This window comes from Lynx rufus, unplaced genomic scaffold (assembly GCF_022079265.1).
Source record: "Lynx rufus isolate CCGP_SWC_20201006 ecotype Redwood Valley unplaced genomic scaffold, mLynRuf1.p SCAF_6, whole genome shotgun sequence".
NCBI lineage: Eukaryota > Metazoa > Chordata > Mammalia > Carnivora > Felidae > Lynx > Lynx rufus.
Window position 1 is genome coordinate 11,058,758 of NW_025814878.1, and position 16,729 is coordinate 11,075,486.

The window sequence follows — 16,729 nt, forward strand, 5'->3', positions numbered from 1 at the left end:
TACTAGCTCCTCTATGACAAGTAAATATGTGCCTCCCTCTTGAAAAAAGCCTGTCCATATATTTTCTGCATGTTAGTGTATAATTTAGGTTTACATACAAAGGGCAAGGAGCAGGGCAGGAGGACAACCCATATCTGATCTCCAGTCCCTGTGCTTATGTGCTTTTACAGGTTTTCTTCTTTTTTTTTTTTTTTAAATTTCTTTTTTTAACATTTATTTATTTTTGAGACAGCATGAACGGGGGAGGGGGAGAGAGAGAGGGAGACAGAATCGGAAGCAGGCTCCAGGCTCTGGGCCATCAGCCCAGAGCCTGACGTGGGGCTCGAACTCACGGACCGCAAGATCGTGACCTGAGCTGAAGTCGGACGCCAACCGACTGAGCCACCTAGGCGCCCCTTCTTTTTTTTTTTAAATGTTATATTTTTAATGTTTATTCATTTTTGAAAGACAGAGACCGAGCACAGTGGGGGTGGGGCAGAGAGAGAGGGGGACACAGAATCTGAAACAGGCTCCAGGCTCTGAGCTGTCAGCACAGAGCCTGATGTGGGGCTCGAACCCACAATATCATGACCTGAGCTGAAGTCGGATGCTTTAACTGACTGAACCACCCCCCTAGGTGCCCTTCTTTTTTTTTTTTTTTTTTTTTAATGTTTAGTTATCTTTGAGAGAGAAAGAGCACGAGCAAGGGAGGGGTAGAGAATCCAAAGCAGGCTCTGCGCTGACAGCAGCTAGCCTGATGTGGGGCTCGAACTCACCAACTGTGAGTTTATGACCTGAACCAAAGTTGGATGTTCAACAACTGAGCTACCCAGGCACCCTACGTGTTTTCTTATTTAGTCCTCCCATCAACACTGTGAGTGTATTGCAGATGAAGAAATTGAGCTTTGAAATGTTTAATAATTTTCCAAAGTTGATACAGTTCTAAAGTGGGCCACGCAATCACTGGAATGTATTTTTGCTTCTAATCATAAAAAACAAAAGCATAGTAATGTGAGGCTGCTGGAACGCAAACTCACTTGTTTAGTTCCAAACTCTCTGCTTTTTCATCATACCATACAGCTTCCTAAAGTCTTCATCACATAATTATATGCAGTCTAAGTGTTTTTCCTACCATTTGTTCTAGATATATGTCCTTGTAAATAAGGTTTGCTAAAAATGGAAGCTCTAAGGATAGAAGCAAAAACTATATAGCTCTTTTACTAGTAAAGACAGTGACAGAAGTGATTACTAAAATACTTTAATGATACAAAAGAGTGGCTTCCAGTATTTTGTTTGATACATTTTTAACAATCTGACAGTCTTCTTTGTGTAAGGATGAAATTAAGAATGGGAAATAATCAGTTATGTTACTGTGATTGCCCCAGAAATTTTAATATGTTACATAAAGGTGAAAATATTAAACATGTGAAAGATTTGAATATTTATTTTCTTTTTTACTTTGAGATTGTATGGGTGTTTGTAGTAGTTTTACAAACAGGACATTCATATGGTTTGGGGCCCTGTTATTCCTAATTATGAATTTCTCTGGTGGAGTTCATAGTGCTCTTTGCCTCTTAATTAATTATCAGATTCAAACGTTGTGTCTTTTTTTTTAAACTTCATACCAGGATATGGTTATACAAGCTCTTCAGAAAACTAACAACAGAAGTATAGAGGCAGCAATTGAATTCATTAGTAAAATGAGTTACCAAGATCCTCGCCGGGAACAGATGGCTGCAGCAGCTGCCAGACCTCTCAATGCCAGCTTGAAACCAGGTGATTAATCAGACATTCTTTTTCTCATTTCTTAATAGTATTATTTTAGAATCATTTCAGTGTATCAACTCTCGGGGCACCTGGGTGGCTCATTTGGTTGATTGTCCAGCTTTGGCTCAGGTCATGATCTTGCAGTTGGTGAGCTCAACCCCACATCAGGCTTGCTGCTGTCAGTGCAGAGCCCACTTCACATCCTCTGTCCCCCTCTCTCACTGCCCCTCCCCAGATTGTTAGCATATTACAGAGGAAGAGAAACAACCATTTTGCTTTAATGAGAACAAACAGGCTTAGGTGATGTAGGGAAGATAAGGAGTTCCTTTCTGATGCCTTCAGCTTTCTCTGAAGTATAAAATCAGGTCATTTGTCTGGAGTGGTGTGTGAGGAATGGGACAGGTGATTTGAGGAGACTCAGAACAGGGGAGAGTTGTAGTGGAGACCAAAAGAATCAGTAGAATTTCCTGACAGTGCTAAAGCCATTTGATGATGCTGATTGTTGAATTTATCGTGGAATCAATCTGCACTTTGCTCCACCTTTTCTGGCAGGTGTGAGAAAAAAGTGGGTAACTGGAATCATCTGTGAGTAGAGTTCTAAACAGGTACAAATAAGATCGATAAAGGGAGTTCAGAATGTTGATAAAAGTGTAATTTATAATTTAAATTCTTAATCAGAGCATATTCCTCCTCTACCTTTAGTGGCGTTTCATTCCTTCCAGACACCTCTTGATGGCCTTGATGTTCTCAGACTTTATCCAGTACCCCACTTCCCTTCATTTGCTTCTCTCCAGTCATACTGGGTTTCTTTTTGTTCTTGGAAAATACCAACCTCCCAGTTTAGGACTTTTGCCTACTCTTAATTCATCTGCTTGGTGGAGCCTTTTCTGTTCTGAATGTCATCCCTTTCTGTCCTGTTACTCTCTATCATTTGACACCATTTATGGTTCCTTCATTGGATTTATCAATACACAGATATTACCTTGTTCATTTATTTTTTGTTTATTTATTTATTTTGAGAGAGACAGAGACAGTGTGAGTGGGGAAGGGGCAGAGGGAGACACTGCCAGCTCAGAGCCTGTTGTGGGGCTTGAACTCACAAAACTGTGAGATCATGACCTGAGCTGAAACCAAGAGTCAGAAGCTTAACTGACTCAGCCACCCAGGCACCCCTACTTTGTTTATTTATTTGTTTGTTATCATTGTCAGTCTTCTCCCCCGAGAATGGAAGTTCCATGGGGCCAGGGATATTATTTGTTCACCACTGTACTTAGATTAATTAGATGCTCAATAAAAATTTAATGAATGAATAGAAATGAGAAGAGAAAAGGGAATACAGAGGAAAGTAAGAAGTAGTGGGCCATGGATTTAAATTAGATAAAGTGGGGGTGCCTGGGTGGCTCATTCAGTTAAGTGTCCAACTTTGGCTCAGGTCATGATCTCACAGTTCATAGGTTTGAGCCCTGGATAGGGCTCTCTGATGTCAGCACAGAGCCCACTTCAGATCCTGTCTTTCAACTCTCACATGCACAAAAATAAATAAACTTAAAAAAATAATAAAAACAAAATAGCTAAAGTGTATCACAAAGAAAGCAGACGATTAATGAAGTAGGGATTAATATGGAGGTCTTAATGGGGTTGAAGAATGCTTGTAGTAGTAGTTAAATAGGAAAGGAGAGTTGTGGTCCAAGAGTATAAACCTCAAAGAAGTGATTTTAAAAAAAGCAGATATGGATGATATCAAAATTAGAAATGTTATCTTAGGAATGATAGTTGAGGTAGAGTCGAGGGGAGGAGACCAAGGAACTGAGAGGTGAGGGTGATGGATGGTCCGTCCTTGTGGATGCTGAAGTTACAGAATGATGGCAGGGCTTAGGGTAGACCAGGTGTCAAAACTGTGGGTGAATGAGGATGAACAAGTAGGAGTTCGTTAAGTGAGAGGAATGAACATGGCCGCCCAGATAGCATGAGCGTCCAAAGAGTGTGAAGGAATAATAAGAGGTAGAATCCCATCTTTAGCTCAGTTCATTTTTTAAAGAAAACCTGTTAATTGCAAAGGACCGAAAAGAAAGTAATGTCAGCAGAAGATAACCAACTTTAAGGAGGTGGTGGGAAAGCTTGGGGCAGAGGTTATGATATAGGAGCATTTGTTGGAGGGCAATAGTGGGAGGGTTTGGGAAGTGGGAGAACACAGAGAGCTTTATGGGAGGTGCAGAACAGAGATGGCAGTGTACTTGAAGGTTGCGGAGACTTCTGATTTAACTGGTAAAAGCCGGTGGAGTGAATACATGTTGTCTTTAGCCTCAGCTGACTCTCTGAGGAAGGTGTGACTGAGCTTGGAGGCCAGAGGACTTGCCTAGGTTGCCCAGAGTGATGATTTTCCTCAAGTCATAGACCCAGTATGCTGCCCAGTCTAGCTGAAATAGACCGTTACACTGTACATTTTTTTTAATGTTTATTTTGAGAAAGAGAGAGAGTGGGGGAGGGGAAAAGAGAGAGGGAGAGAGAGAATCACAAACAGGCTCCTTGCTGTCAGCATGGAACCTGATGTGGGGTTTGATCCCACGAACTGTGAGATCATGACCTGAGCCCAAATCCAGAGCCAGAGGCTTAACCCACTGAGCCACCAGGTGCCCCTAAACTGTACATTCTGAACATTTACCTTATTTTTCTCATATGTGTTATTAAATATATTTTCTCCTTGGGGCGCCTGGGTGGCACAGTCGGTTAAGCGTCCGACTTCAGCCAGGTCACGATCTCGCGGTCCGGGAGTTCGAGCCCCGCGTCGGGCTCTGGGCTGATGGCTCAGAGCCTGGAGCCCGTTTCCGATTCTGTGTCTCCCTCTCTCTCTGCCCCTCCCCCGTTCATGCTCTGTCTCTCTCTGTCCCAAAAAAAATAAATAAACGTTGAAAAAAAAAGCCAAATATATTTTCTCCCAAGATGATATTGACCTTTCAGATTTGTAGATGTTTCTTATTTTGTTTTGAATGTTGTTAAATGTTTTATGTATTTAGATCTGTCAGTCTTTACTGTATGTTCTCTATCCTTGTCCTACCTGGGAAGACCTTCCCAAGAGGTACAAAAGAGGTACCCCAATATTACTGGATGTTCACTTGTTTTTTTCTTAGTGCTTGTATGGTTTCATCTTTACACTGAAATACTTAATCTTTCTGTAATGTATTATTTCTATATATTGAATTTTATACAAATGTATTTTATATATTTTTAAATGTATTAAAGATCTTTTCCAAGTATCCAGACTATTTTAAAAACTTCATTTGGGGGCCGGGTATGAGTATCATATATTTTCTTGCCTATTTCATTTATTTGGAAATTTTAGTAAAGAGAAACTCTGTAAAATCTATATTTAGTGTTCAGCTAGTTACCCCCTGGTGTCTTAGAAATATATTAAAAGTAGTTGTATCTATTAAAATTTTAAATGGACAAAACTTTGGCTCAATAATGCCACTTCTGATAATTTATCTACCTAACATATATATGAAATGATATCTGCACAAAATTTTTCGATGCTTTTTTTTTTTTTTTTTTTTTTTGTATAGCAAAAGACTAGAAACAACCTTCATATTCTTCAGTAGGAAAACTGATTAAATACATTTGGGTATATCCATACAGTGAAACACTGTGGTGACATTTTTTAAAAGTAAGAAAACATTTTATATACAGAATCTTCAACATTTTAAGAAGAAGAGTAGGCATAATAATATAAATAGGAAGTATGCTATTTACTTGTGTATCCCTAAAATATCTTACTAATGATAATGGTTACCTTCAAGAAAGGAAGCTGGTTGGCTAAGGGACAGACGTGGGTATTCTTTTGTACTTCTAGAATTTTTAGCCATGAAAATGTATTACCTAGTCAAAATAAGTAAAATTTGAAAGGTAAAATAATACTACTGTACTAAACTTTGATTTTTATAATTCTTGAAAGAGAGTTACCATTTAGCTGGTCAGAATTCCAAACTTAATTTTTTAAAAATAAGATGTTAAAAACCTGCTTTTTTTTCTCTCTCTGTTTTATGACCATAGGGAGTGTGCAACAACCAGTTAACCGCAAACAAAGCTGGAAAGGTTCCAAAGAATCCTTAGTTCCTCAGAGACATGGCCCACCACTAGGAGAAAGCGTGGCCTATCGTTCTGAAAGTCCCAACTCGCAGACAGATGTAGGAAGACCTTTGTCAGGATCTGGTATAACAGCATTTGCTCAAGCCCACCCAAGCAACGGACAGAGGGTGAACCCCCCACCACCTCCTCAAGTAAGGAGTGTCACTCCTCCCCCACCTCCCAGAGGCCAGACTCCCCCTCCAAGAGGTACAACTCCACCTCCTCCCTCGTGGGAACCAAACTCTCAAACAAAGCGCTATTCCGGAAACATGGAATATGTAATCTCCCGAATCTCTCCAGTTCCACCTGGAGCCTGGCAGGAGGGCTATCCTCCACCGCCTCTGAACACGTCCCCAATGAATCCTCCTAATCAGGGACAGAGAGGCATTAGTTCTGTTCCTGTTGGCAGACAACCTATCATCATGCAGAGTTCCAACAAATTTAACTTTCCACCAGGAAGACCTGGAATTCAGAATGGTAGCGGTCAGACTGATTTTATGATACACCAAAATGTCCCTGCTGGCACTGTGAATCGGCAGCCGCCCCCTCCGTATCCTCTGACCCCAACTAATGGACAGAGCTCTTCTGCTTTACAAACAGGGGGATCTGCTGCCCCTTCATCATATACAAATGGAAATATTCCCCAATCTATGATGGTGCCAAACAGAAACAGTCATAACATGGAACTTTATAACATTAATGCACCTGGACTGCAAACAACGTGGCCTCAGTCATCTTCTGCTCCAGCCCAGTCATCCCCAAGCAGTGGGCATGAAATCCCCACATGGCAACCTAACATACCAGTGAGGTCAAATTCCTTTAATAACCCATTAGGAAATAGAACAAGTCATTCTGCTAATTCTCAGCCCTCAGCTACAACAGTCACTGCAATTACACCAGCTCCTATTCAACAGCCTGTGAAAAGTATACGTGTATTAAAACCAGAGCTACAGACTGCGTTAGCACCTACACACCCTTCTTGGATACCCCAGCCAATTCAAACGGTTCAACCTAGTCCTTTTTCTGAGGGTACCACTTCAAATATGACTGTTATGCCTCCTGTTGCTGAGGCTCCAAATTATCAAGGCCCACCTCCACCTTACCCAAAACATCTGCTACACCAAAACCCATCTGTTCCCCCATATGAATCAATCAGTAAATCTAGCAAAGAGGATCAGCCCAGCTTGCCCAAGGAAGATGAGAGTGAAAAAAGTTACGAAAATGTGGATGGTGGGGATAAAGAAAAGAAACAGATTACAACTTCACCCATCACTGTTAGGAAAAACAAGAAAGATGAAGAGCGAAGGGAATCTCGTATTCAAAGTTACTCTCCTCAGGCGTTTAAATTCTTTATGGAGCAACATGTAGAAAATGTACTCAAATCTCATCAGCAACGGCTACATCGGAAAAAACAGTTAGAGAATGAAATGATGCGGGTAAAACCTTTTAAAATGCAGATTTTTATACTTGATCATCTGTTTGCTTAGTGTTTATTTTTAAATATCAGTCCAGTGTTTTTTCCTTCTTTTTATAGCTAAGTACATTATCAATTATTTAAAGTCAGTAAACGTTAACGTACTTTTGATTATACCATTTTATTTTAGTATTTCAAAATTTACTCCATTTCCTGTAATAAAGTTCTAATAAATTAAGAAAAATATACTTTATGGAGTGCTATTTAGGTGTACATAATCCCTTTTTATGGAAATAGCAAAGGTTCTTTTCTTTTCTTTCTTTCTTTTTTTTTTTTTTTTTGCAAAGGTTATTTTCTAAGTTGTATACATTTTCTTACAACTGTTTAAACTAGCTAGAAATATCTGGGTACATCTCTTGATATGAAACTTTTTTTTTTTTTTTTTTTTTTACTTATAGTAGTTTTGGGACCTTATTCGTCAGGTTTATTCATTTGGTTGGTCTTATTAAAAAGTATCAAAGACTTATCTCTTCAGTTATTTCCTCATCTAATTTCATTTTTTTTATAATGTACTAGAAAAATATGCTGAAATTATTAAACCACTAAAAGGGAGATCAAGAATAAGTGCTCACTCATTTTAAATTAGTCTGTTGTGATTCTACGTACATATCTTCACTGGATATTATGGTGATACTATCATTGTTACTATTTTTGTCACATTTTACAGTTCAAACAAATTTAACTTTCACTCAGAATCCAAGAGGCTTAAATTTGTGATGAAACTTCCTCACATAATTTGAGGGCCATTCTTTTAAATTTAATTTTTTTTAATGTTTTATTTATTTTTGAGAGAGAGACAGAGTGCGAGTAGAGAAGGGGCAGAGAGAGAGGGAGACACAGAATCCCAAGCAGGCTCCAGGCTCTGAGCTGTTAGCACAGAGCCTGACGCCCGCACTCAAACCCACAAACCGTGAGATCATGACTTGAGCCAGTCAGACGCTTAACCAACTGAGCCACCCAGGCGTCACGAGAGCCATTCTTTTAAAATGATTTGTCCAAATCTGATTTCACAGTATTGTTATTCCTGCTATAAATTGAATTTTCTTAGATGAGAAACACCATGATAATCTGTATGACCCATCCATATTTTAGCTCTTAGGATTTCTTACTAAAGTCTGTCTGTATGTATTTTCTTAGTTTATTTTTCCTTTTTCCTCTTCACTTTCACTAATAGCTGATTTAAACTTTTATGGTGTTGGAAGCTTTGCTGACTTCTGTAGCCTCCATTACTGTGTAGGCAAGTAAGATTTTAAGAGAAACAGTTCTACACTAAGTCTGGCATGCCACCCTTCTTAAAAGATACTGCATGCAAATGTGCACACCCTAACAGAAGCATGAGGTTGCTATATTCTAATTAGGCTTGCATTTCTAGAATTAGACTCTACTTCTTACATTCCTATTCTATTTTAACCCTTAAATTAGTTTCTTATTAAACTAGCCAAAAATAAACTTCCTTCTAAATCCAGGTAGTCCATGTCTACTCAGAAGTTGGCTTTTGTTTTTAATCTGTTTTTTGGTGTCTTCATAAGTCACATTGACTGTTCTTTGAAATGTTCCAAAATACCGAAAGGATACCTTGTAATCAAACAAGTTGTCCTTTTTAAATATGGTAGGAGAAACCTTTTGCATTTTGTGTTAGTGGTGGCTGTGCACCCTACCTACCCTTCCTCTAGTGCCTGAGAAAAATAAAAGAAAGATGGGCTGTGAATGAGTGGTTAAGTTAGAGAAGACATTCTTTTGTTCTTAATACATCAGTTTTTTAGAATAAATGAATCTGGAGGGAAGAATTTCTTTTCATGAAAGAAAAGAGGAAGAATATTTTAATTGTAGGCATTCCACAAGAGAAGCATATATAATAAAGGTAGTCTGATCACATAATTTGGGGTGAATATGCATGGGGAGATGGATGAGGATGCATGTTAACAGATGTTTGGTTGTTGCACATTGGGAACTTTGTTGGGGTGCATTAGAAAACAGTAGGAAGCTGACCGTTGGTATCATCTTGCTCTCCACGGCAGAATCTGCATAAAAACTCACCTTTGTATATCCTGTTAACTATCCCTTAAGCTGCACTTGTGTTAATTAATTTTCTCTGAAGTATATTCTAGATTTCTAACATGCTTCGTTAAAAATTATTATGCATTTAACCTTTAAATATATGCCTGAATTTTTCCAAACTATTTTTTAATATTTGGTATAGAAGCTAATTCCTCATTTAACCTTTAGTTTATTTGCCTAGGTTGGACTATCTCAAGATGCCCAGGATCAAATGAGAAAGATGCTTTGCCAAAAGGAGTCTAATTATATCCGTCTTAAGAGGGCTAAAATGGACAAGTCTATGTTTGTGAAGATAAAGACACTAGGAATAGGAGCATTTGGTGAAGTCTGTCTAGCAAGAAAAGTAGATACTAAGGCTTTGTACGCAACAAAAACTCTTCGAAAGAAAGATGTTCTGCTTCGAAATCAAGTCGCTCATGTTAAAGCTGAGAGAGATATCCTGGCCGAAGCTGACAATGAATGGGTAGTTCGTCTATATTATTCATTCCAAGATAAGGACAATTTATACTTTGTAATGGACTATATTCCTGGGGGTGATATGATGAGCCTATTAATTAGAATGGGCATCTTTCCAGAAAATCTGGCACGATTCTACATAGCAGAACTTACCTGTGCCGTTGAAAGTGTTCATAAAATGGGTTTTATTCATAGAGATATTAAACCTGATAATATTTTGATTGATCGTGATGGTCATATTAAATTGACTGACTTCGGCCTCTGCACTGGCTTCAGATGGACACATGATTCTAAGTACTATCAGAGTGGTGAGTAAAACCATAAAATTTGTACATATTAATATGACTTGTAAATGTAATAAGATATAAGGTATTCTCACTGGATGGAAGCCATAAGTCCTGGTTTCAGTCTTGACTATTGGATAAATGTGAGTGAATCCTTTAGACACCAAGACTTATAAAATGAAAGAATGTGTTAGATTATTTCTAAATATCATTATTTAGAAATAAATAATGAGAAAAATCCCAAGCAGGTTCCATGCTCAGTGGGACCTCACAATTGAGCTGAAATCAAGAGTCAGACACTTAACCAACTGAGCCACCCAGGCGTCCCCCAAAATTTTTAAATGAAGCCCATACCCACCATTCAGCTTAAAAACTAGATTGTCAGTGCTTCTGAAGCCCTTAAAGGATTGCTTCCCCTTTTTCTTCCACAGAAGTAACCGTTATTTCAGAACTTCGTAATCACTGTTCTTTACTTTTCTCTATACTTTTCCCAATGTTTATAACCCTAAACAATGTTATTTTATTTTGCCTACTCTTGAACTTTATTCAGTGTAATCATTCTATATGTATTCTTCTATGTTCACTTCTTTTATGTATTTGAGGTTGATCTGTGTTATTGCATATGACATGTATTTTCACTACTATTTAGGATTCCGTGGTATGACTATTATACAACTTACTTAACCTTAAACACTCTATGTACATGATTTTGTTCAATCTCACATCACTGTGAGGCAGGATAAAGAAACTGAGGCTTAGTTAGATGAAGCAATTTGCCCAAGGTCAGACAGAAAAGAAGTGTAGGGGCTAGGCTTTGAACCCAGGTTTGTCTGATTACAGGGCCCATGTTATTTCTACTACACCACACTGCTCACCAAGATCTCTTCAAAGCGCTAATGGAAGTGTAAGTCGATCTAACAATTCTTGAATACTTATTGTGACCAGGTTCTTTACATATATTCTAATTTAAGGGTCACAGCAATCTTTTCAGGTAAGTATTAGCCTCCTGTGTTTCTGTGAAGCCAAGTAGATTGACAGTAAGTGGATAGAACTGAGACACTTGAACCTGTCTCCTCAGAGTCACCCTAAATATTTGGGGTTCTTCTTAAAAATATGATTCGTGGGCTCTATTCCAGTCTTCTGATTTAAAATCTTCACTGGAGGGGAGAAATTGTACTTTATTTTTTTAAAGTTTGCTTTTTATTTTTTTACTTTTTTGAGTAGGCTCCACGCCCAGTGTGGGGCTTGAATTCGTGACCCTGAGATCAAGAGTTGTATGCTCTACTGACTGAGCCAGCCAGGCACCCTGCCTAGATGATTATTACAGTCAGTTTAAATATGAGCTGTATTTTTCTAGGTGATTTCATCCAGTCATGGCTTTAAATGCCATTTCATTCCAGTGACTTCAAAATCTCTCTCTCTAGAAATTGCCCCTCCCGTTCACGTGTGTGTCTAATAGGCCTTTTAAACTTCACATTGCCAATAAACAACTCTCAATTTCTCCCCCTCCAGTCTTCCCCATGTTAGTAAATTGCACTACCACCACCCACTTAGTTATCCTTGATTCTTTTTTCCCCGCGCCGTCTACATCTAATCCATCAATAAATCCTGTTTATTCCACCTCTAAAAGTACCCTTGATCTGTTCACTTTTCTACATCTCCACTGTTACTGTCAGGGTAGCCTCTGAACTGGTCACTCCTCACGCTTGTCCTCCCTACAGTTGGTGCTCTACATGGCAGTTAGTGTTTTCTTTTTGAAACATAGATCTTGTCGTTCTCTTCAAACTCTCTGGTATCTTCCCACTGCATTTGCAGTAAAAGGCAAACCACTTCTTTTACTTATTAAATCCAGGTGCACCAGCTCCCACTCCTATTGTCCACCATTCTCTCCTAATTTACCAGCCCCACTGGTCTTCTCTCTTGTTACTGTTGTTTCTCTGTGGAATGTCTTGCCCTTGTTTTCAAATGGTTGAGTCCCTCTGGTTTTTACAAATGTCACCTCAGTTCGTCTTCCTGAGCCACCCTAGTGGCTATATATATATATCGATATATCTATCTATCTATCTATCTATATATCTATATATCTGTTTGTTGTGTTTGTCCAATACAGAGAAGCTACCCGAAAGAAGATCCCTGTCTTATTTGTCGTTGTCATTTATTGAATGAACAAACACTGATCTCATTTGTTTGAAACTTTGTTCAGAATAGTAAGGGGAAGCAGTCTGCATAACAAATTCCTGATCCTATGAACTCATGACTTTAATTATCATCATTTAGCATTGAGTAAATTACTGAAACTTACACTAATTTTTCTTAGAGTAACACTTGTCCTATTAGTATCTCGGAGCACAGGCTGTAGTTAGTAATAAACACCATCAGTGATATGGCATACATTGTGTCTTATTTTGTCTCAAGGGAAGAGTACTGTTAACTCTAAACCATGATGTCAAAAGATTAAACAGTCTTTAGGCTCACTCTTGTTCTTGTTGCTTTTATTTATTTATTTATTATTTACGTACTTACTACATAGGTGACCATCCACGGCAAGATAGTATGGATTTCAGTAATGAATGGGGTGACCCTTCTAACTGTCGATGTGGAGATAGATTGAAGCCATTGGAGCGGAGAGCTGCACGCCAACACCAGCGGTGTCTTGCACATTCGTTGGTTGGGACACCCAATTATATTGCACCTGAAGTGTTGTTACGAACAGGTAAAAACATTAGTTTTGTGATAATCTCAGTAGGCCTTTAGACGAGCTGAAATTTACATTAATTAACATGTGGCTTATTTTTCAGGTTTATAATAAAAATATTAATTATATAGCATTTTGGTGATTTAATATTTTGATTGTATTCTGAGCACTTTTTAAAAAGTTTCTGAATAACTATAACTTTGGTATCTTATTTTAGGCTATACACAGTTATGTGATTGGTGGAGTGTTGGTGTAATTCTTTTTGAAATGTTGGTGGGTCAACCTCCTTTCTTGGCACAAACACCATTAGAAACACAAATGAAGGTAAGAGATAGCATCTATACCAAAGACTTGTCAAGAGTCCCTGTATCATAGACTTTTAGCAATCCTTTATTTAGAACATCTTATTCTGGAATTTAAGAATGAATTTGTAAGGTGGGGCACGTGGGTGCTTAGTTGGTTGAGCATCTGACTCTTGATTTTGGCCCAGGTCATGATCCCAGGGTCATTAGATCGAGCCCTGCATCAGGCTCCGCACTGAGCATGGAGCTTGCTTGAGATTCTCTCTCTCCCCTTCCCTCTCTCTTTCTCAAACAACAACAACAAAACCTGATTAAAAAAAAAAAAAAAGAATGAACTTGTAAGGAGGCGCCTGGCTGGCTCAGTCAGTAGAGTGACTCTTGATCTTGGGGTCATGAGTTCGAGCCCCACCTTGGGGGTAGAGTTTACTTTAAAAAAAAAAAAAAAGAATGAATTGGTAAGGTTAGAGGAAGTCACTGAAATTCCAGGAGTGAACTCTAGTGTCTGTCAGCCAACTGTCATCACACTGTTAGATCCTCTGTCACTCATGTGCTTATATACTCATTCCATTCTCGTGGAAGTCTTTAGTACTATGTGCAGATTTATTCTAATTTACTTTTTGTCACCTTCTGGCTCCTGGCTTTGTTTCCTTCCATGCATAGTCTACCCTCAAACAACAAACAAATATCTGTATCTCCTCTTGAAATTATCTCTGGCACTTAAATGAGAAGCTGCCCACAATTTTGGTCATAAACAGTCCCATTAAAAACCCTTCAGTGGTTCCCATGTCCATGGATTAAAGTCCAAATTTATACTCCCTTCCCTGTTCATACCATTCCCTCTGTCTGGAATGTTCTTCTTTCTTTCTTTCCCATCTTCCACAACTCTCCCTACTTTCTTAAACCTGCTTAACTCCTGAACTAACTCATTCTTAATCATTCTTAAGATATCTCTTCTATGATGTTCCCCCTGAGTTGTAACTACTTCTTTAGTTGCATTTAATATATTTAAAACTTCTTGGGGTGCCTGGGTGGCTCAGTCAGTTAAGCGTCCGACTTGAGCTCAGGTCATGATCTCGTGGTTTGTGAGTTTGAGCCCCAGGTCAGGCTCTGTGCTGACAGCTCATATTCTGTGTTTCTGTCTCTCTCTGCCCCTCCCCTGCTTACTCTCTTTCTCTGTTTCTCTCTTTCTCTCAAATATAAATAAACATTAAAGGGCGCCTGGGTGGCTCAGTCGGTTGGGCGGCTGACTTCGGCTCAGGTCAAGATCTCACGGTCCGTGAGTTCGAGCCCCGCGTCGGGCTCTGTGCTGGAGCCTATTTCAGATTCTGTGTCTCCCTCTCTCTGACCCTCCCCCGTTCATGCTCTGTCTCTCTCTGTCTCAAAAATAAATGAACGTTAAATAAACATTAAAATTTTTTTTTTAATATATTTAAAACTTCCTTTAAAATTTCTTTTAAGTATAGGTGTGTTGATAATGCATTCTCTTAGGTTTGATTCAAATTAGTTTGTCTGAAAGTGTCTTTATTTCCTCTTCATTTTAATATATATGTATATGAAAGTATATGCATATATATATATAGATGTGTGTGTGTGCGCGCGCGTGTGTGCAGGCGCGTGTGAAAAACTGAATGCTTTCTCCTCAAAATCAAGAACATAGCAAAGATGTGTGTTTTTACCAGTCTTATTAGACATAGTTCTAGAAATCTTAGCCAGGGTAATACAACGACAAAAGAAATAAAAGGCATACAGATTAGAAAGAAATAAAAACTTAGCCTATTCAGAGATGACAACATAACTTTCTATATAGAAAATCCAGGGAATTTATGAAAAAACTCATAGAAATAATAAGTGAGTTTAGCAAGGTTGTAGACTTATAAGGGTAATACATAAAAATCTATTGTATTTCTATATTTAAGCAATAAATGACCAGAAACTGAAATTTAAAAGCAGTCCCATTCAGGGGTGCGTGGGTGGCTTGGTCAGTTAAGCATCTGACTTCAGCTGAAGTCATGATCTCATGGTTCATGGATTTGAGCCCTGTGTCGGGCTCTGTGCTGACAGTTCAGAGCCTGGAGCCTACTTCAGATTCTGTATCTCTCGCTCTCTCTCTGCCCCTTCCCTGCTTGTGCTTGCTCTCATTCTCCCCACCTCTCTCAAAAATAAATAAACATTAAAAAAATAAAAGCAGTACCATTCATAGAAGTTTCCTCCAATTGAAATATACAGGGGGGTGGTGCCTGGGTGGCTCAGTCAGTTAAGCGTCTGACTTCGGCTCAGGTCACGATTTCATGACTTGTAAGTTCAAGCCCCACATTGGGGCTCTGTGCTGACAGCTTGGATCCTGGAGCCTGCTTGGGATTCTGTCTCTGTCTCTCTGCCCTTCCTCTACTCATACACTGTCTGTCTCTCTCAAATATAAATAAACATTAAAAAAAAAGAAATACGCAGGTATAAATCTAATAAAACATGAAGATCTCTATGCCGAAAGCTACAAACTCTGATGAAAGAAATCAAGAAAGATCTTCATAAATGGAGACATGTACCATATCCCATGTCGATAGATTGGAGGACTCAACATAGCAAAGCTATCACTTATCTCCAAATTAATCTATAGATTTGATTCCATCCTAATTTTTGTAGGTACAGATGAGCCAATTCTAAAATGTATATGGGTAGGGCGCCTGGGTGGCTCAGTTGGTTAAGCATCTGTCTCTTGGTTTCGGCTCAGGTCATGATCTCATGGTTTGTGAGTTCGAGCACTGCATTGGCCTCTGCACTGGTGGTATGGAGCCTGCTTGGGATTTTCTGTCTCCCTCTCTCTACCACTCCCCTGCTTTCTCGCATGCACATGTGTGCACGCTCTCACTATAAACAAACAAACAAACATTTAAAAGTAAATAAGTAAAATGTATATGGGTGAACAGAGGAACTAGAATAATGAAAACAATGTTTTAAAAGAAGAACAGAGAGGAATCAACCACTTTTAAGAATTACTGTGAAGTTACAGTAATCTAGACGGGGTGATATTGGCAAAAGGACACAAACATAGATCAATGGAACAAGATACAGAATAGAGAAATAGAACCACACAAATATGTCCATTTGATCTTTGACAAAGGTGCAAATGGACAAAAAATAGTATTTCAACAAATGTAGGATAATTGGTCGGCCATATTCAGAAAGTACTGAAACTTAATGTAAACTTCATCCCTACACAAAGATTAACTCAAAATGGTTCATCGATCCAGAGATAAAATATAAATACTATACTACTATAATACTTTTATAATACTATAAAATCTTTATGGCCTAGGGTTAGGGGAAGAGTTCTTAGAAATGATACCAAAATCATGATCTATAAAAGAAAAAGTTGAGAAACTGGAATTCATCAAAACTTAACACTTTCAGTATACAAAAGACACAGTTAAGACAATGAAGACAAGATTCAGCTTGGGGGGAGACATTTGCAGACACATTTCCCACAAAGGGCTTGTATCTAGACCATAAAAAGAACTTTTGAAACTCAATAGTAAAAAATATTTCTTGATTACCTACTACATTTCTTCCGTTCTTCCCTCTCTTCCCTTCCTCC

The 16,729-nt window shown here is 38.6% G+C and overlaps 1 protein-coding gene across 2 annotated transcripts in view; it reads left to right on the top strand.

Annotated features, from left to right (window-relative positions):
* The window catches only part of LATS1 (large tumor suppressor kinase 1), a 54,689-nt gene that overhangs the window by 33,328 nt on the left and 4,632 nt on the right, over window positions 1–16,729 (top strand). For both annotated transcript variants that reach the window (XM_047102305.1, XM_047102306.1), the window contains exons 3-7: window positions 1,608–1,755; window positions 5,794–7,304; window positions 9,582–10,164; window positions 12,671–12,853; window positions 13,053–13,159. In XM_047102305.1, coding sequence (XP_046958261.1) covers window positions 1,608–1,755; window positions 5,794–7,304; window positions 9,582–10,164; window positions 12,671–12,853; window positions 13,053–13,159 — 2,532 coding nt within the window. The remainder of the gene's footprint in view (window positions 1–1,607; window positions 1,756–5,793; window positions 7,305–9,581; window positions 10,165–12,670; window positions 12,854–13,052; window positions 13,160–16,729) is intronic.